Below are 21,098 nucleotides of genomic sequence, written 5' to 3' on the forward strand. Positions count from 1 at the left end.
CAGAGATGGACCGCCTCAGCAGCTCTGCTTCCTCTTCCACAAACTGCAGGTGCCGGCGCAGCTCTGTGGCCGACTCCACAGAGTCACCGTAGGGCGAGGTAGGAATGCTTGAAATGTGGTCCCGGCTGAGACACTCTTTCTCGTACTGGCACCTCATATCCTCCATCTCAGCTTTAATCCCCCTGTTCTCCACCTCCAGTTCCACTATTTTCCTGCCCAGTATGTTGGCCTCCTCCTCCACCAACTTCAGCCGAAGCTTCAGCTCGGCCTCCCTGGTGCTGGGAGGTCCCCCGGCCTCCCCTGTAGGCAGGGGACTGTCCACATCTCCGTAGATGGACTTGTATTTCTGGAGCTCCTGCTCCAGCTCATCCTTTTCCTTCCCCAGCTTGGCCATCTTCTTCCGCATCAGCGCTGCCTCCTCTTTGGCGAACTGAAGCTGGCACTTCAAATCAGCGCTGTCCTCCTGCCAAGAACAAGCCCCCCACACACACACAATGTTAGAAAAGCCCAAGAAGTTGCTTGCTTCCCCAAATCTTCACCTCCCCACTCCCCTGAGCCATGTCTGTTAGGTAGGCAAACAACACAGACAGAGCTGCACAAACCACACGGTTGGCGCATTTCATGGCTCGGTCCAGGTTAAGTTGGCAAAGCAGCTTGACCCAAGTTACAGAGAAAAAAAATCGTTGTGCTGGTCTAAGTGTTCAGTGATGCAGGAGTGCCAGGGCAAGGGTGCTCAATGTTTATTTTTTCTCAGATATTGAATAAATTTTGTGGAAAATGAGAATGACTATATTGAAAAGGGGCCATGATTTGTTGGCGCTTTCTGTTCCATTTATCTTTCATGATACATTTGCTCATTATTAGCATCATGAAACAAAGACTGCTCAAACAAATTTCCTTGTCATAATCCCGCATCTTGGGCTTCTTCAGCTACAGAGCACAAAAGAGTGCACTAAGCTTCACAGCTGCCCTGCACAGTGAAGAAATGTATGCTCTGTACTTTAACTACTGGATCTCACAACACTGTGAAATAGCTGGAGTACCTAATTCCCTTTCAGAATAGACAGCACTACTGTTGTCATTGGTGTTGTTATTATTAGGATGGAACAGAACGTGATCACTCTTTCTGGTATGGACAACTGTTCACAAGGGAGATTGGTGATAACATGAGAAAAAAGAATGAAAAAATCATTAAACCATGGTTACATCCAAATCCATCCCATGTGAAAACCTGCATTTTTTTTTTTTTCCTGGAAGCACCAGGGTATTAAATGGGAGTTTAATTATTATTCTTTTTTTCTGGACTTGGGCATTTTAAAGTCCTGCATCTCACTCAGATGAAAACTCCAGTGTGCATTGTGCTGAAATAAGAGATGAGGTTAAGTAAATTCTAAGCTGGTGAACAATTTCTTTGCATGAATCACTTTCATGAATTGTCATGGAGATACAGGCACTTGGCCTCACAAGAGACACATTTGTCAGCATTAGCAGCATAATGGAAGGCAGGCTTTGAAAGATGATCTCTTGAGACAGCAGATTTCATCGTTGTTGTTAGGCCATGTGGACATATGTGCAATTGTCTATGGAAACTTCATTTCAGTCTCCATAGCACTATTGTCTTTCACAAGCACCATTTTGTTACAATTCCTATTAATGGCAACCGAATCCAGAAGAAAACATGACTGATGTTAATTGTTCACCCAGATCAGCCTATTAAAAAAATAATAAATTACAAAACTAATTATGGCTCAGCAAGCTGAGGAAATGATTTAATTTCTAAAGTACACATCCTTGCACATTGGTAATGGTGCCTTTTATGTTACTTGGATTAATTTCTCCTCATCCTATTTAAATATATACTAATTACAAATTATGTCTTCATTTCGACTGTTAATACAAAAACAGAGAAGTAATTGATTGCATGTTTCTGAATTCAGTCAGCTTTCCTACTGATTCTGATTGGTGCAGGATGCGACTTTTAAATCTTAAATAGCAAAAAAAGTTTTCCTACATTGTATTAACAAGACATGGCTAAAAGACAGCCAAAGTTTCCATTAATAGTCTGTTTTCAGTGATAACCAGGAGTCTAAAGAAAACTGCAACCAGCTGACTGACTGAAACTCTGGTCACTGTGTTTCTGGCACCTGTAACGTGAGTCTTCTACAAATGCAGACAAGGTGCATATAACTGACTACAAGCAGAGCCTCCAGGAGACGGGCTTTTTTTTCTTTCCGTCTTCTCACATACACACCTCCTTTCCACGCTGTTACAAAATCCATGTGCAAATTGCTTTTCTCTTTATAGATCTACATTGCAAATTAAGTATCACATTAAAACCTTGCAAAACTCAATGCAGCTTGTTCTGGAGTCACTCTGAATGTTGGTTGCTCTGATGTTAGATTAAAACATCATCTTTGGTCAGGGCTGAACAATACATTACCTTTGTGTTTCCTGTCATCACAAATCAGCTCCTGCTGTAGGCCTCGCCTTTAGGGAAATACAGAGACTACAAGGAAAGTAACATCCAGACCAGCGCTGCAAATCAGCACTCACAGGTGGGGTGCTCACTTCAGTGTCTTTATTTATCTGTTAAAAGCTTGGAAATAATCACACCTGACATTTTCCTTATTATGTCTTTCTGATCCAGTGTCCTTCTCCATGCTTGCTGTCTAACATTGGCTGCAAGAGCCCGACAATCAGTGCCACCACCTGCAGGCAGCTGCACTGATGCCCTTGATGATGACCAGCCTGCCTGCACACCTTGCCCATGGCTGTGAGCAGTAGGGGCAGCTTCTCCCAGGAGCTTCTCCTGGCTGTATTTCAATCAATACAAATAGCAGTCACTGCCTCATACTTTGTCTCACAGAGACAATGCACTGTGCATTTTGAAGCTTTTGAGGAAAAGGGAAGGGTTTCAGTGGGTTTGGGGTCAGGCCCCCAATGTTTTTTCTCTGCATCACTGCACAACTCAAACTTATATTATTAGATTATATGGAGTTAGCATGTTATTACAGCAGGACAAAAACAGTTAACTATTCTTATAATAGCAGTTCCTTATTGCTAGGTTTTGTCTATGTTAAAAAAAAAAAAAAGTATCGCATTTGTAAGTTTTGTCTTTTGCAAGAGCTGAAACAAAGAAGATTTTTTTTTTCATTAAACAAACACAAGCCTTATACAAAACAACAGAGCAGATGAATGTTTATCTCGCCTACTAAATATGGATCCCATCTGGAAAGGTGAGAAAGCTCTAGATCTTCCCTGCTTCTCTGCCAGGAAACATGACTACTGAAAATCCCATTCCCCAGACAGGTTTTTTCCAAAGGAAAAGAATGGTCAGGAGAGATTTATCAGCAAGATCTAAGCATGCCAGAAGGGTAGGACCCCAACCTTCATGCATCTGTCCCTCTGAAACTTTGTGTACAGAAATATCAATCATTTCTTGATCAGTTGAAACCAAGTGGAAACAGCAAAAGGGCAAGACCCACTTAAGCAAGTAGAGTTTTGAATATAAGGCAAACTAAGGTGAGGCCAAATCACAGAATTAGGAATAGTTTGTTACAAGTTGTCACAAATGAAATGAAAGCCAAAAAAAAAAAAAAAAAAAAAAAAAAAAAGGAGAACACAGTCTTTACATCATTCTGTAGAAACAAGAGGCTCAAATCCCAAGGGCTGAAAGCTGGGCTATGGCACAGCCTGACTGTATTTCTGTATTTCACATCCAGCATGTGGACACTTTCCTAAAAGGTGTATGTAGGGCAGACTGTCTTGAAAGAAAAGAAGGAAAAGTGCAAAAATGTTCAGTTGTTAATGGTGTTAGTCACTGACTTAAAGGATCATTAAGGATAAATGGGAAATTAATGGTTACTGGTAGTGCATATTTGGATGCTATAGCACCACAACTGTGTATAGCACTACAGAGGGATGTTAATGGGAAAAAAAAATACAGAAAAAAAAAAAACAGATTCCTCCCTAAAGAGTCTGCAGTCTAATTTAGGCAAATGTAGAGTGTTGAGATAAACAAATGAAACTTAAATGAAAGAAATGAACTTAAATTCATTATGCAATGTAAATGATGCGATGAGAATGAGGAGCTGATCAAAAACTCCCAAATGTGATATTTCTGTTTTGGCAAGAAGACACAAAGATAGGTAGAGACCACCACCATCTCCTCTACCACCACCGTCTCACGGGACTGCCAGGCAGAAGATGGGTAAGCGTGCTGGGGTTGTGAGTCTGACGACAGGGCAGTACGACCAGCACCCAAGCACCAGGTGAGCACCGGCACTCACTCCTACCTTGCGCTGGAGAACCACTTTTCTCTGTGTTTTGCCTGGTGCCTGGTACTTCCCAAGAAGCTCCACTTTGCAATTCTGCTGAATAAAAACTTTTTTCTTCAGTACTGCTAGAGGCGGGTAAGCATGACTAACAACTCTGCTTTTACATGACTTCAAGACAATCAGTTTCACAGGAATTTACGCTGTGCCCTGCAGTGGATGTGACATTCCCACTAATTTTCATGATGAGCTCCCAGTACATAAAAACACCGGTCTTGCTGTATGTTATACATATCTGTAAGTATGCAGATACACAGATTTAGAGGATCTAAGTCTGTGGCTGCTTTTCAGTTGAAAAACTTGTAATGGGGATTAAAAAGAAAGACAAAAAGGTTCCTCCTGTTGGCTTGAGTAAGTCAAGCCTTCATTTCAAAAGCTGTTTAGTGTTTGGCCTAAGATGTCTCAGTTTAGGTATTTGAACCTCTTTTAGGTGTTTAGGGTGGCTGCTCCTGAAAAGCAGCACTTCAAACCTCCCTGGCTGTGTCTGTACTTACCCCTCTGAGCCCTGCCCCAGGACCCAGAGCTGTTGAACCAGGGTCAGGCACTTGGTATGGTGCGCTCTGGTCTCAACCAAAATGTGACTCTGAGTGGATACCTGGGTTTGGAGACTGCTCTGTCTAATGCCCCATAGCTGGGAGGTGGCTAGGACATGTCAGTATACCAGATTGTTTCTCCATCCTTCCTACCCTAAAGAATTGCTGAATAAAACTGAACAGCCACTTTTGAACATAAATCCTTTGCTTTCATGATGTATAAACACATGTGGGTATGGTGTAAAGGTTTTTATTTTTCCTGGGTGGTTTCCGGGATCACTTCCTCATGTTGTGAGTGGTACAGAGGTGATCCAGGGTTACCCCATTAATTTTATGAAGTCCTTTGTAAGGCTTTTCAAGGCAAAGTAGAGCTGCTCCTGTGCTCTGGAGTTCCAGTGTCTGGATTTGGGTGGAAAAATACAAGCACACGAATCCATTCTCTCTGCACTTCTCTGTATTTCCAGGAATGAGGAAGGGAAGGACAGTGCCTCCTACAAAGCCCAATGGACCCGACCATGCATTCATGTATCTTGACTTGTAATTTCCATGTGTATATATTTCATATGTATATCTTACATACTTATAGGAAAACAAACTTTCTGACCTCAGTGGTGACTTAAATAATTACTTATAACAGGCGATGCAGGAAGAAAGCCTCATGCCCCATTTTAAGGTCTGATTCAGTACTTGTCCTCGCTCAACAGGGATGCTCGCTCTGTTGTGCCCCAGGAATGGAGGCAGCAGCCCCCAGTCTGGCCACCCCCAGCCCTTCAGCCGCCCATGGAGCCCGTTTCAAGTGCAGCATGTTCTAATTTATTACAGCTATTATTACGAATCAATGGGATTTTAAGACTCCATCGACTCTGAGAAAAGCCATACGTCTCGGTTGCATGCACCGAGCCTGCCAAAGGGGCAGCAGGGGAAGCTCAACCTTTCTGTAGCGAAGATAATGATGCCACTCTTGGCTCCTTTCACAGGGAGATGAAACACTATCCCCATCTCCCTGTCTATAAACAGTAACCGTGTGGGTACTGGGAAAGGCTTCAACTCCTACCGTCAGCACAGGGAGCAGAGGAAGCGGTGCAGAGCACTTTCCTGAGGGGGACCAGCCCAGGAGACTTCAATAAAACCAGTGTCCAAAGGCAGACAAAGGGTCTGGCTCGGGCTCTGCCCTTTATCTGAGCAGGGAGAAGCACAGTGTCACAAGTGGCTCCCCTGATGTGACACCATGCTGGCTGCTTCACCGCTTGTTAGTGCAACAACTTGGGCACCACGTATAAATTTAGCCAGTCCCTAAGCTGTGATCCAATTACTTTGTGAGGCAAGGTGATTTTCTCTTCTTGTACGAAACCATCAGCCTTGCTCTGCTGATAACGTGCACAACGAACCCGAGACGCTGCGTGGTTTGGAGACTGTGCTTGTGTCCTAAATTGCTTCTACATTATCTCTGGGAGGTCTCAGTAGATTAAGGCCTAATTGCACTCTAGTTAATGTGCCCGATGGCCCCGTCAACACCCGCAGAATGAAATTTTGAGTTCCGTCATGCGATTTTGCTACAAATTGCACGTTCTTGAAAAACGTACCTGGGTGAGTGTTTTTTTTTCTTTGTGCATTTCTCTGCTGCCTCTTCTCTTCAGGGAACTCTGAAACAGAAGTGTTGCTGGGTTATTGATAAGCTAAGCAAAAAGCCTGCAAGTTTGGCAGAGCTCACAGCGATAAAACTAATTGAGGAGAAAGTGGGGATATACTCCGGAGCAACGAGGGATTTAATTTTTGTTATTAATCGCTGAGAAAACAAGATGATCAGGGCCTTGTCAGTGTGCACACTATTTCCCACACACAAAACAGAAAGGAATAAAATCAGTCAAAAGTTCACAGAGGCAAACATAAACAAAACCCACAACTTTTCTTCTCCTCTGGACCACCACAATTTTTGGCAAAACTTTCTTTCAGTATGGGGCAATGATTTATGTTTGATTAGTCCAGGGCAGAAGTCCAAGAATGTTACTTACAGTGGATGTGAAACACATTGTGGAAACCTTGGAGGAAAGCAGCACAAAAAAATGGAAGGTCACGCACATTAAAGCTGTGTGGCATAACATCATTGGTTAGGCCTTGCTAGCAAACACACAAAGAGCCCAGATAAACACCAATAAAATAAAATAAATAATAATAAAAAAAAAATTCTCTCTGTGTGTTTTGGAATTTACTACATACATTTGATTTGATTGGCATTGCAAATCTTCACAGCACTTTATAAGCAGTTTTTTTAAGACACAATTTTACATTTAAGATGTGGAAATGATGTCATCACCCCTGCTCGGTTTTCTGAAACCTCCCACCACCAAATGGAAACGCACAGCTTTCCTCAGGAGGGGCAGTGGAGCACAGCCACCTTACTGGTATTTGCACTCATTCTCTCAAGCTTGTGTTGCAGGACCAAGCTCAAGCCAGTGTGACCTGGATTTATTTAGAAACGGCAAAAAATTGACTTGCGTAGGCTGAAGTATCTAAGTATCACAGGAGAACAGCAGATGTTAGGCAAAAAAGCAAGAAGCTGGAAACTATGGAGTCATCTGAATTCAAAGCTGGCTGCACTGCTTTGTTGGCATCCAGAGCTTCAGCTTCCCTTGAACCTGCACCATATACACAGGAGAAGCAAATATTGGGTACTTCAACTAGCAGTGCCTCCCCTTTTGTCAGCTCCAGGTCCCTCTTGCAGTGGTTTAGGCCACTGCTTCTAATGTGGCCCTCAGTGGCTTGTAACACTTTTGGGCACAGAAATTATTCGGTGTATTATTACCCCTCCAACAGAAATTATTCGGTATTATTACCCCTCCAACAAGCAGCACAGCAGGCTTCAGCACAACCCAAGAGAAAACAGGAATTTTCTCCATCAAGAAAGGCAAAGGAAGTCTGAAGGATGATAATCCCTAATGATCGACCTGACACTGTGGCATCTTTCATCGATTACTTCTATTTATATTTGTTCCATGAGGGACGGTTGCCAGCTGAGGTGAACCCTAAGCTGTTGCAGGTTCATGGTGTGAGCTCAGGGACACGGACACACACCATGTAAATCTAAGCAAAAGCTTTCCGTGCCTCTGTGGTTCCTGACTGTTAAGCTATGCAGCTACTACGAATTATAATTATGCCATGCTAAGACAAATCTCCTCTTCTGGTCTTTGTTATACACCGTTAAGTAGTTAAAACCCATTCATGTGCAGCACCATATGCCCAAAACATACTACAGTTTGTTTTTGCTAATCTGCTCTCTACTCTAATCTCATGAATTCCTATAACTAATGAAGCTGAGTAAGAGATTTTTTTTTTTTTTTTTTTTTTTTTCTGGATACTGAAACAGTTTAATGAAAAAAAAAAAAGATTTTAAACACTGCAAACATCATATGAAAACCTGTTACACAATCTTAGCCAGGATAAACAGTTACTGTTTCCCCTTTTTCTATTTTCAGTGTGGCATTATTCTGGAAACAGAGATGCAACTGCAAGCAGCCACCAGCCATGGTACCTGCCCTGGTACACAAGACAAGTCAATACAGCTGAAAAGCTGCAGGTACAGCTCTACCCTCACATCCATTGCTCTTCTGTGTGACTTCAAGCAAGAGTAGCACAAATAAGAGGATGTCTTCCAGTTGTTGCGTTCACTTAGCAAGCCCTTGGTGTCACAGATGAGCCTACCAGTTTCTGCAGAGGCCTCCACACACTGCTGCAGCATAGGAGTAGCAATTATGTTAGAGATGCAAAACCTTCTGTCAAATCCTAAAAACTTCTTGCTTTTACTAAGACAAAAAGCTACAGTTGGAAACATCCAGCCTGAGAAGCCAGGAGGATGGTGGGTTGTGGTGTGGGATGGACAGTAATGCAACCTTTGCTCAGTTACAAGGAATAATACTTGGAAAGTAAGAGAAATAGAAATAAAATATAAGTAGGAAAGATGCATCACATGATGAGAAACAGGCAGGTAGTGATCTGGCTTTGGGAGCTATAAACTCTGCTTCTTGCTGAAAAAATGGATTTCACAGATCCAGAGTACCAAGTGTTTAACATAATGCCACAGTCAGGGCCATACTTTGCACGTTTTCACACCAACCTGCTTGGATTTGCATAACAGCCTTCTGATCAGTGCTGGGCTGGGAGATGGCTCTGTATTTCCATAATGCAAGGACTCAACTTTAGGCTAGGTGCGAGAGAAAGAATGCAATATCTACCTCTGGGAGCTATCAGAAGATGATAGGGAGAAACATCCGCTGGCCAGTGCAGGACTGGAAGCAGGGGGATGAGCAGAAGGGGCTACCCAACCACAAACCCTTAGCCCCTATACAAGAGCAATGAAAGATCTCCAATGTACCTCTGCGGCACTAGGCTGCACATGCATGGGAAACGCTAACCAATATAGATCATATTTCTGTAGGACTAAGGGCAGAGGGTGCCACTGCAAAAAGAAATAGGTGGAACACACCACAGGCCTAAGTGATTTAAAAATAAAAGTGGTACAATAGAGGAGCATTTCTCTTTGATGTGCAGGAAATTGGTATCAGAAGCTGATATGAATTAATGCTGCAAGGAACATTTCTGTGCTACCTTTTATAATCAAGAGACCAACCAGAGTTGGCCATCTATTAAAAAGTCTCTCCATGATGGTTAAACAAGGTTTCGTTAGTCTTTTGGTTAATATTAGTGTCTCAGGAAAGAGGTTACTCAATGAATACTAACAAATTGCCTGGTATTTTAAAAGTTAAACTTCCCCAAAAGATCACTGGATGTAGTGAGTACAGTATTATCAGCAGGAAGAGACACAATTATTTCCACTTTCCCAGAAGCCTGGCAAGGACAGGAAGAGACTATTTTCATCTTTCAGTGAACTCTAGTTTTAGCAAATCCGAGAGGAGTGCAGCAAACTCAGCAACGAGAACAAGGAGAGAGTGAGACAACACGTGGGGAACAGCAAGGGGTAGGCAGTGCACTGGAATTAGAGGCTGAGTAAGACATTGAAGTAAAGTTTGAGTTGAGAGGAATCACAAATGTAAACACAAGATATGCCCCAAGTCTCAACACTGAGGTAAGCGCTAGGAAGGTTGGGAATAGAGCTGTGGACAGGAGGCAGGAGACAAATACTTGGGAAAAAAAAAAAAAAAAAGGGAATTCAGAGCCTGTTGGAGCAACCACCCTGTCATTTTATTCACTGCTACCAAGAGGAGCGAGTCATTTTGGGTGTAATTTGGCATCTGCAGGCAGGTGTGGGCTTGCTATCGTATGTGCATCAAACTGAGCCTGCAAAATCAAGTAGTCAGCCATTGAAGTGAGGATGTCTGCAATGTAAAAACACAGAGGCTGGCTTGGAAAGTCTGGCCCGAAGGCCACTTCTGTCACTGTGATGTGTGAAGAATTATGCATGAGCATTACTGTGGCTTATGAATTGTATAAATAATGTTCTCTCCCTGCACAATGATGGCTTGCTACCGATCGCTTTGAAATGGATTATCACAAATTTCATTTGCATTCATTAGAAAATACTGCCTGTGAGAGATCTGACAGCACTTCTAAAAAAATATGTACGAGTGACCAAACCCACTGGGGCTAAATATACCAGTAGCTTACCTGGGCTGCTTTCAGATTACTGGTTTATCTGTAAGGTAAAAGCTTAAGAGTTGCACGTTGGCACTCCCCAGTGAGAGCTAACTTCTTGCTAGGTGTTGAGCCCCCGCAGGTCCAGCATTCAGCAAAACATCCAGCAAGATGTAATCTCTGCCCCATAGCATGTGGATGACTGTAAAGCCTGGCAATCTACCGACCCCTTCACAACAGTTACATCCTGCTAAGCAGCAGTGATTTAGATGAAGGCATCTCTGCTTGGCATGAATGTGAATCAGAAGGAAGGGCCCACTCACAACATACCATCAGAGGGGGGACTTGTCCCCGTGTAATGTAAAGCAGCACTCGTTAACTGCAGCACTAATTGCTGCTCAGGAGTGACTCATGCTGATGTTTTCTGGGCACCGTGCTGGACCACAGCGGGAGGTTATGGCAGAGGGTGACAAAGCCAAGGGATACTGCTCTCAAACCACTAATGAGTGAACTCTTTAAAAATGCTCCACTGTGCATCTTCTTTCCAGTCCTGTTACTCATCTATTTGAAAAGGAAGCATTTCCCACTTCTGCAGCAACACACTTCTTTGTAATGGTAGGGTAGGGTGGCTTCCACTTCATCTTAAAGCCTGAACTACCTCAAAATACCAGGTATACAACTGAAATTTTGTTTAGCTGCCATCCCACACCTCCATACTACACAGGGCACTCAGTGACAGCATAGCAGGTTTTCCATGTGGGCTGTCATATGTACCTATGGGATGGAACTGGAAAATACAATGAAACCCTAATCACTTTTCAATTGCTGTAGGTCCTTGAAAAGAATATCTCACCGAGCCCTGATAACACTGGGTTTGACGCAAGCGATCTGTATCTGCATTCATCCCCATGTGTGTTTCTGGAAACCTCCAAATGCGGTGATACTCATCATTCACATGACCTAGCGAAGCAAGCCATGTCTGAAATATCATAAGCATTACGGTTCAGAATAAAAGCCATCCCTTGAGTAAAAACGCAGCAAAGCAGAGCAGCTTTCAGCACCAGCTTAAATTTCCCTAACCATTCTTTACCCTATTGTGCTAAGTTTATGAATGGGGGCTTTGGAGGAGTCTCTTTCTTTTGCCTCTTATGACCAGCGCATGGCATCGGTTGTCTCTCACAGCTTCCCAGTGCCTCTTGCATGTGGACTGATCCCCTGGTGATACCAGCTGGAGGGGTGTTTGCAAATAATTTGGTGTGGCAGATCTGGGAGGTGCTGTGCAAGGGAAGCCTGGAGGCCAGGCTGCCGAGAGGGCAGCGTGTGGGATGGGAAAGACAGCCAGGCTGCCTCAAAACAGGCTGCTTCCCTTAGTATTTGCTCCGCTGAGGCTGACAAAGGGTCCTGAGTTTAATGTAATCATCTATAATAATATGATAATTGTTATAGTAATAACAGGTAAGCAGTTATAGCACAGTGATGTAATAGATGTTATTAATACAATAACTGAAATCCTAAAACAGACAGCTGAGATCCCAAACACTGACTGGTGTCATTGTCTTGTGCACTACTGCTATTTTTAATAACTTCTTAAATTCATTAAAATGTATTTTAAAAGTCCCCGTGTGCGAGTCCTACTTTGTTGAGACATAAAATACCCAAATTACATCACACCTATCACAATACGTAAGGGGGATTTTAACATGCTGAGACCAGACCAGCGTCAGCTGAGCCGCAGTCGCTGAGCATCACCCTGCCCCTGGCCCTGCACACAGGACAGGAGCCACGTCAGCTTGCACCCTTTTGGAAAGAGCTCATTCAGGAGCAGGGGCATAATCCCAGAGGTATGTGCTGTGCTGACACTGAGCTTGCTGGTATCACAATGCAGCAGGCAGCCTGTGAAAACGTGCCGGGTGCCGTATACACACAGAAACAAAGCTGCCCTCTCCTCCTGTGTTCCCTGAAAAACACTTTAAAACCAAAATCCTTTCTGAGGGGCTGTAGCAAGCATCCTGCTGTTCTGTTGCAGGCCTTCCACTGGGAGCTGCTGAGCAGCAGTCAGCCTGGGCTGGATTTACAACATCACAGGGGTAGTGCTCAGAAAGGGGATTAGGAGTTGATGCTTCCGAAGGAAGACAACATAAGAGCATTTACTGCTGATCAATGCATATGTAGCATCACATTTCCTGTAACTGTTGATCTATTATTGGCATAATTTTTTTTTCTTTTTTTTTTTTTTTTTTTTCAGAAGACTAAAGCAGTGGTATGCCCACAGAGACAGCAACCTGCTCTCCCAATTACTTGCAGAGATAGACTTCATCCTTTCCCTGCCACCAAGAGCATTTAAAAGCAATGCTACATGACTGATGGTCCCGGGTTTTCGGGTTTTGAGCAGGTTTCAGTGCACTGGAGAAGCAAAAAGTTGAGTTTCAGGGTGATGAGGTGAAGCAGAGAGCTGTGGTTTGGATGGTGCTGTTAAAGGAGAGGAGGGGAGCTGGGTGAAGCTCCAAGCTCTTAGGGGGTCACGAGGCTACTGCAGCAATTTACAGCACTAGGAGAGGAAGTAAACACACAGCTCCACACAGCTCTGAAATCTCTGTAGTGCCCAGGGTATAGGTGTAAAGAGCAAATTGCACAGAATTAAAAAAAATATATATATTTTTAGAACTTTTAGCAGAGAAACATATAAAAGCTGTGCAGCATCTGTACTTTCTGTACTAATGGATCAACAGCTATAGGATTGTCTTTGTCATTGGGGGTGGAAAGATATTTTTTCCATGAGCAGACAACTATACCTACAAGTACATTCAATCGCCCCTGGATTAGAGCAACTTGCTGTTTCTATAAAGTATTAAATAAAATTCTAAAGAAGCAGAGAGATTAAAGGCCAATTGAGATGATCTCCAGTGAACATGGCCCAGATAGGCTTTGTAATCCTCGGTTGCCCATCTATTATTTCACAATTTCAAGGACACTGCGCTCAGAAAACAGGTTTCCATTTTTCATCTAGATACAACAAAAAGATGGTAAATGTATACAGTTGTAACTGATGACAATTTTGACCCTCAGATAAGCGTTACCTGTAACTCCCATTCCTATATATAATCCGAAGCACGTAACAGTTTACTGACAGGTGATGCGTCACCCCAAAGACACACGTATTCAGCTTGCCATGGGAGTAGTCACAGTTTGAGCACAAACAATATTAGTTCTCAAATAAAGAACAAGGCCATCAATTGTACAAATAAAATTCAAGTTAGAGTTGCCATCATGGGAGAAAAGTGTTAGGCCACCTAGGATCCCAATTTCAGCTGGAAATGGCCAGTAGAAAAATAAATAAATAATTAGGAAAGATGGTATAATTGCAAAATCCCCATTTCAAGCTCTCTGACCTCTCAGAGCAGCTCCTAGGAAGGTGGGTGAAAGTGTGGGGTGGGATAATGCTCCTCGGTCTGCTCTGTAGACCCTGCCCAAGACACTCAGCTTTCCCAGCCCTCCCCAGCGCATGGGGAGGGATCTTTGGGGGAATCAGCTCCTGCCCATGGGAGGAATTTGCTGCTTCATCTTTATTGGTATTCAGCCCTCCCTAGCCACATCCTACGTGGGGCCTAGCTGCTGTACTTCCTTGGGATACAGACTTCCTTACCAAGAATAACATTTTATCTGCAGGCAAAACAGAAGAGAAGACGGAAAGAGGATAACCCGCTCATACTCCCTTGAAACCACAAGATTAGTTTTACCGGTCCAGACCAGTCCAATAGCAACAACCCCAGGCAACAACCTTTATTCAAGCAAAATATTGATTTTAGGATACAGGAATAAGTGACTTGGATCATCACCTCTTACATTAAGTTCCTGTATGAATCAGACATCAGAAAAATCGACTAGGACATCTTTGTGCTTTGTCTCCTTGCTATGTATTACTCCTCTTTTTTGTTTAGTCTAATTCAAAACATCCATTCGCTGTGTGGGGTGAGCTGCTGGCACACAACTGTGGCTGGTTTTCAGGAGATTCTTCTGCTTAAGAAACCTCATGCCCTACAGAAACTGCAGGCCCTGCTAGAAAAAAGAGGAAAGTCACCATAGGCAGGACCAGCCCTGGTCTGAGGCAGCAAGCAGCAAGGGACAGTGTCTGCACTGTGCTAGGCTGCTTGGGAAACAATTCTTCTCCCATTCCCTAACCTTTCAATTGACTGAATTTGTAACCCTAGTCACGTTTTACACAGTATTTTTATTATGATAATTATTATGATAACAAGTGAAGACTGACAGCACTTGGTTTTGATGACTTTCTCTCAGAGGCTATAAAATTATGCCCTTTTCTTTGCACTTCTATGTACCTGTTGTAAAAGGCACACTTTGCTGAGAATATGTATGTTTCTTCAATGAAGTGGAAAAAAACCACTACAGCTATCTGGCTGGTGATGCTGCACACCCAGGCTCAAATACAGAATGAAATAAAAAAGCTGAGCAGTGCTGTTGCCTTAACACGACCCTGACAGTTGATGCCAGCTGCTGTGTCCTAAGGTTGAACCATGCACCAAAATACATAAATTACAGGGAGGAGCTCACTGATCCCATCTGCACATCGTATTGATGCTGCTGCCTGGTGAAAGAGGTATCTGAAGACAACTTGAGATGCAGCTTCTGAAAAATAATTGTTAGACAGTAACTCCAAAGTCCTTCTGATCTCTGGGTACTTGGCATGCTGAGGTACATCAGAGAAGGAACGTCCTCGTGTATTTCGTATTTGATTTGCCTACTACAAAGAACCTCTTCATACGTGGAAAACCTTGCAAAACACTCAGGAAGAGTGAAGCTGCAATGGCAAGCTCCTGCTGGGGAGTGCAGGCTGAGAAAATATTCTGGGAAAATACCTTTTTATTATACTTCTTGGCCCAAAAAAGCCAAAGAAGCAAGTTTTTTTACTATAAATCAGCATATGAAGTACAGGGATTTAACCACATACAAATAGCTAAGTAACAGATACTACTGAGGAATATACTTCTGTGCCAAAATCACTCCAAACTCCATTTTTTGATGTTTTTTCATTAACTCCAGCAAGTCTTGGACTAGGGCCTCAGGCAGTGCAAGCTGAGCTTCTGAAACTGAAGCTTTTAGGAGACCAGACAGCGTGCCACAGATGCTGCAGACAGGCGTCTAATGGTCACTGGTCCATGCCTACTGTCACGCCTGGTAAGAGGACATCACCAAGTCACGTCACAAAGCCCTGCTAAGCCTGTCAGGCAATAATACAAACCGAAGTTTGTTTTGTCAAGCCCGATGAAACAGCAAGTGCAGATTCTCTGGGGGACATGATAACCCTTCCCCTCTTATCTCTGACCAGCCATTGGCCATCACGTGCTAGGCACGGGGCTGCCGCAGGGATGCTGTGCTGGCTGCTGCCCCAGCACCCCTCTTCCTACAGGGTCTCCCTCAAAATTATGCCCTGCTGTGAAGCAGAGGCAGCTGAGCCCCATCGATGGACCAGCTCCTGACCTGAAACATGGCAACTCGCAGCAAAATAGAATATATCCTAACCCGGGGGCAGAAGATTAACGATGATGAATAACACGTATGCGTTAGAGTGAATAATGGCAGCCTGCTGGAGAGACTGCCAGAGACCTGCAATTTTTTTTCAGATCATTATTTCTCAGATGACAGAGACTGCTGAAACGGGAAATTCATGCACTTTTCATTTTTCTAATTAAAATGCAAAAACGGTGTCTCTCCACCACTGAAGTCATTGGTCACTCTTTTCTTTCTGCATCTTCATCCATCTGGAAAAAGCAGCTCCTTACAGGTAACCTGCTGAGAGCCCACCCTATCCCAAAGGGTGCCACAGTGTCAGCGCTTAAAGTAAGCACAAACAATTCCCTTAACGATGCCCACAGAAGATAAGCAGCCAGGCACTGCTCCTGTCCCAAGTACACCGCGTGCTGTGGGGCTTGACCAGGGGAAATGCCAGAAAAGTTCCTACTGACCACTCCAAATGCCCCGGACAACACGCGATTTCCCCATTTGGCTTTGTTATTTTCTCTTTATTTTGCATGTAACAACCAAGAATTTTGAATGCATTTTCATTTACATGGGAAAATCTGAGAAAGCTGTTTGTGCCCCAGAAGGAGACCAAAGAACTTTAAGCAAAAGTAGATCTAGAGTTTGACAAAATAAAATTCTAATTGAGATAATTATTTTAATGACTTGGAACTAAAAATCATTTGGATGAGTCCTCTTCAGGCTTTGCTTATTCATTTCCTTGTCACCATAAAGCTGGCATGCTTTGACCAAATTCTCCCCCTATAACAAAAACTAAAAGGAAAGCTGGTGGCAACCCTAGATTCCAAGAGGTATAAAGTATAGATTTTAATAGAAGGCACATACTTACTTGAAATCCCCTCCCACCTTAAAGTAATAAAATTACTCATGCTGTAGGAATAATAACCTTTGATTCTGACTGGTGCTTAAAGAAGATAATTTGTTTTTGCCTTGTTGTCTGTTCAGCATCACGCATCTGTATCATTGTATCACTTGTTGCTAATGATTCCAACAGTGGCTTGCAGACACTGCAAGATGAAATCAGTAGGCTTTACACTCCTTTCAAATGATTTGGCAGGGATTCTCTTTGAAAATAAACTTTTCGGAACACCACTCACCAGTACTGAGGCATAAAATAAAATAAAAATAAAATAAAAAAATAAATAAAATAAAATAAAATACAACCACTACCCCCCCCCCCCCCCAAATAATAACAATAACAACAATAATAATTCCCCAATTCAATAATCATTTTTATTTCTATAGAGCAATGTGATGCTATAGTATTCACAGCTCTTTAGGCTTAAAAGCTGTGCCGCACGTACTAATGCGAGTGGTTCATTGTTAGTCATGCAAGGCATCCCACTGGCCTCTCTTCAGTGAGGGCTGCAGAATCACAGCCCTATTATGGTCAGGACCAATATTTATGCACACTTGTCAGATTTCACATGGCCTGTCTGAATGACATGCTCTCCTTTGGCCCTGCTTTTCTCCTCTTTAGGCGCTTCTTTCTTTCCTTTGCCCTCTAATGTCTACGTTGCTTTTCATAATAAGTGTGAATTTAACCAGGGAGCCTCTCAGCAACCTCACATATACTATTTTTCAGTGTTCACAGGGAATCCTAGACATATTCATTAAGACCCCAGGCAAAATATTCAGTCACACAATGAACCTGCAGTGGAAGGACACTTGCTGGCAAGAGCTAAAGAGCTGAGCCCAGGGTAAGGGCTGAGGCAATGGAAGAGACTTTTCAAACTTTGCAATTACAGACTGGAAACAGTAGCCTGAAAATACTCCAGGCTACCAGCTGATTGCACTTCTACGAAACGCTTTAAAAAGCAGCTTTGAAAAGCTTTCCTCTGATTCAACTGCTATTCCTCCAAAATTTTCCTTTTCAAACACTGCTCCCCCTAGAAGCCAGGGATTTTCCTAAGAATAATAAGGCTTTGCTACCCAAAGCGCTGGACACCGGCCACAATGCCAGGTGTCCCCCCGGGCTGCACAGAGGTACGGATGCCTCCACCAGTGCAGCTGCACTAACACATTTCCAAAGCAGTTCAGTATTTCTGGATATATTTCACAGCAAGAAGCTGCACGGGGTCTAATGCGGGAGTAATCCGCAGAAGCAGTGTTTTCCTTTCGGCTGGATTTTAACAATGAATGCAAATGCATATAGGCTTTTGTAGGCTGAACGTTTCTATTCAAATCCTTGGATTCAAAAGCCTTTTTTTTTCTCAGCCACTGATCATGAAAACAGAACCTACAAAACAACCCGTCCCTTTCCGAATCAACATCCCAGCTACAGTCTTGCGATAATGTCACCTAAGGGGTTAGTCTTTAAAATCATCTCTTTTACTTGGATATTTCACTTGCCTTTAAGTGAAAACAGAGTAATCTCAGTGTAGAAAATCCTGTGGTTTTGAGGAATTTCTTAGGATACTAGCTTGAAAGTATCCTGTCAGATGGCTGCTCCAGGTTAGAGAGGCTGGCATTTCCAGCTCTTCTGGCATTTTTTAAGTTTGCGCTTATATTTCCTTACAATCCCACCCTTGCTCTCCTATTTGGCAATGTGTCATGAACAGAGAGATCAGCTGAAATTTCAGAATCAACTCAAGTCTCTTCGTCCTTTCCCACATGCTACTACCAGTGCATTACAGCACCTCAAACAAGAAGGGATAACTGGCAACAAAGTGCTCCAGAGCTCAGAGTGCTGATGTAAATTTGTCCAAACCACAGAAGTTTTACACCCTACTACGCTTGGATGTTTGTGCATACGTGTCTGGATCTTTGTGTAGAGTTGTAAAAAGTTGCTAAATGAAGAAAAAAAAGAAAGATGCATTTTTCTCTTCTTCATTACAATTGGATATTTATGATGCAAACACTCCCTAAAATATGTAGGCTTTCTTGCAAAGCCTTGAAGAGGCTGCACAGTCAGCACAGTCCAAAAGTTCAGCTGTAAAGGTCAGCAGACACATAGAAAAAGGAAGAAAAATGTCCTGGGACTATCCCCACTTTGGAGCAGAACAAGTGGATTAATTTGTGAGAGAAATCACAATTTAGATTCCTTTAAAGTTCCACTTCCACCCCATACAGACAGATCACTGAAGCAGCAGATGCAAGCACACATCTGTGCTTGCAAGAACACCGAGTTCTAGTTTGACACCAATTTTCGCACTGCCTAATTTCTGGACTGCAGTTTGCCCACATGCGCATCTCACAGGATTGTTGCACGGATTAAATTTTTGCCAGGATTACATTTTTAATCTGGGTTTGAAATGTTCTGCATATTTTACTTAGAATAACAAATATCATTAAGGTCACTTTTTCCAGGCAATAAAAACTAAAAGATCAGCTGGTAGCTATCATATAATAACTTACACTGCATTTGGAAAAACTATTATATTTGGATAAAATTTGTGCATAATTTGGCATCATTTAAAAAGTAGACAGGTATCACAAATAAGTGTACCTCAGCTGATTTCACAGTTCCACAAATAGCAGTCATAATTTATTCTTCATTTCCCTTTGCTGTTACCACACACTGCAAACACATATGTCATTTCACGTTATGGCAGCTCTCCTGGAACAGAGCCAAATTCAGCATTGGTGTAATAGGTGCAGCCTGGCACAAGCCAGCCATGACACAGATGCTTCCAACAGAGATGAAGTTGGTTCAGAGCTCTGTCGAGCCAGGAATGTGCTAGTTCTACACCCGTACGATGAATTTGTGCAATTCTGCTCCCCTATTTGATGCTGTACTGCAGATTTCTTGAATACAAAGCACTAAATCAAAAGCAGTTGCATAGAGAAAAGGCAAAAAATGCAGTATGGGTGAGATTTCCCACAAAAGCCAACAGCCAGGTTTATAGCTCTGAGGACCTTCTTCTGAGCTGCGGTCCCGCATGTGGGGCCACTCAGGTCTCCCTCTGTTAAGCTCTGACAGAAGACAAAACTGTTCAAAATGAGAAGTGGGACAAGTTCAGTGAAAGAGGCTGCCACTGGTATGAAGACTCACGCAGGGGAACAGGTATGCTATCTGGGGGGGAAAAAGGATGCCACTGAGACAGGCGTCAGAGGAGCTGCAAGGGTAGCTGGCTGTGAAGGGAATTTGGTGCTGCAGACCCTGTGCCTGTGCAGTACATCCAGGATGACCTCTACCCCTGGGCATAAAGGCTACTTTGGGAGGAGGAATTTAATTCAAGTCCCTTTTATTCATTGCTACCAGTGCTTTCCCAAGAGCTTGAGAGGTCCAAATCCCAATGGGACATGCATACAAAAAGTTCTTTTCCTTCGTCTGGAAATGGGTATGTGGGGAAAAGTCCAGCTTGGGAAAGGCCTATGGTCTGGAAACCCACATTAGGGAAGACTCCAAGAGGAGATCAGTTGTAAGGTCAACCTAATGACAAAGGCAAGAGAAACCAGGAACTTGTGTAAGTGGAGAGCGTGGCATGACAGCAGCAAGAACTATCTGGCAGTAGGAGACATTAAACACTTAAAACAGCCTTATATGTTGGAAACAACACTCTCACCAACAATTAACTAGGCTACTTGGAGCCCTCCACTGCTGCTGCTGAGCTAGTCCATAAGCAGACGAGCTGCCCCGTGTCCTACCAGTTCTTCCAAGCCACTTCTGGAGAAGCAAGGGAGCACATTATTCAAACACATCGTTTGGTAGGGAAATGTGCCATCTCTGCTCTCTACGAATGCCTGTAACACACCGTGTAATCTCCACATCACAGGAATAGCAAAATGCTCTTCCTTCTTATCCGTGGACCAAAGTCTGACATCAGTCCCACGCTGGGCTGGGCTGTCAGAGCTCTGGGTGGATTCCCAGGGGTTTTCTGCCTGGGAGTTGATTGATTAATCTCCTCCCACCTGACAGAAGGAGGTGGATGGACGCCAGTGGCTGTGAGCTCTCCTGAATGCTGCACAATCACAGGATTCAATGTAAAGTTCCTACAGACCAGCAGTCAGCCCCCCAGATGCTGATCTACCAAACAGTAGGGTGCTCAGCTACAGAATAAAGGAGAAGAGGGAGAAGGCATTTCAGGAGACTCTTGCTAATGAGTGAACCATCTGTCTGTCTTCTTTGTGAAAACTGGCTATTTAT

The 21,098-nt window shown here is 43.3% G+C and overlaps 1 protein-coding gene across 6 annotated transcripts in view; it reads right to left on the bottom strand.

Annotated features, from left to right (window-relative positions):
- The window catches only part of MTCL1 (microtubule crosslinking factor 1), a 104,044-nt gene that overhangs the window by 46,264 nt on the left and 36,682 nt on the right, over positions 1 to 21,098 (bottom strand). For 4 of the 6 annotated variants that reach the window (XM_084281742.1, XM_084281739.1, XM_084281743.1 and 1 more), the window contains exons 4-6: positions 6,451 to 6,510; positions 4,296 to 4,373; positions 1 to 463 (exon numbers count right to left, since the gene is read on the bottom strand). The exon at positions 1 to 463 is cut by the window's left edge and continues 863 nt beyond it. In XM_084281742.1, the coding sequence (XP_084137868.1) occupies positions 1 to 463; positions 4,296 to 4,373; positions 6,451 to 6,510 (601 nt within the window). The remainder of the gene's footprint in view (positions 464 to 4,295; positions 4,374 to 6,450; positions 6,511 to 21,098) is intronic. The other 2 variants (XM_084281740.1, XM_084281741.1) reach the window with 2 other exon arrangements.

This window comes from Netta rufina (assembly GCF_964035555.1).
Source record: "Netta rufina genome assembly, chromosome: 2".
Lineage (NCBI taxonomy): Eukaryota > Metazoa > Chordata > Aves > Anseriformes > Anatidae > Netta > Netta rufina.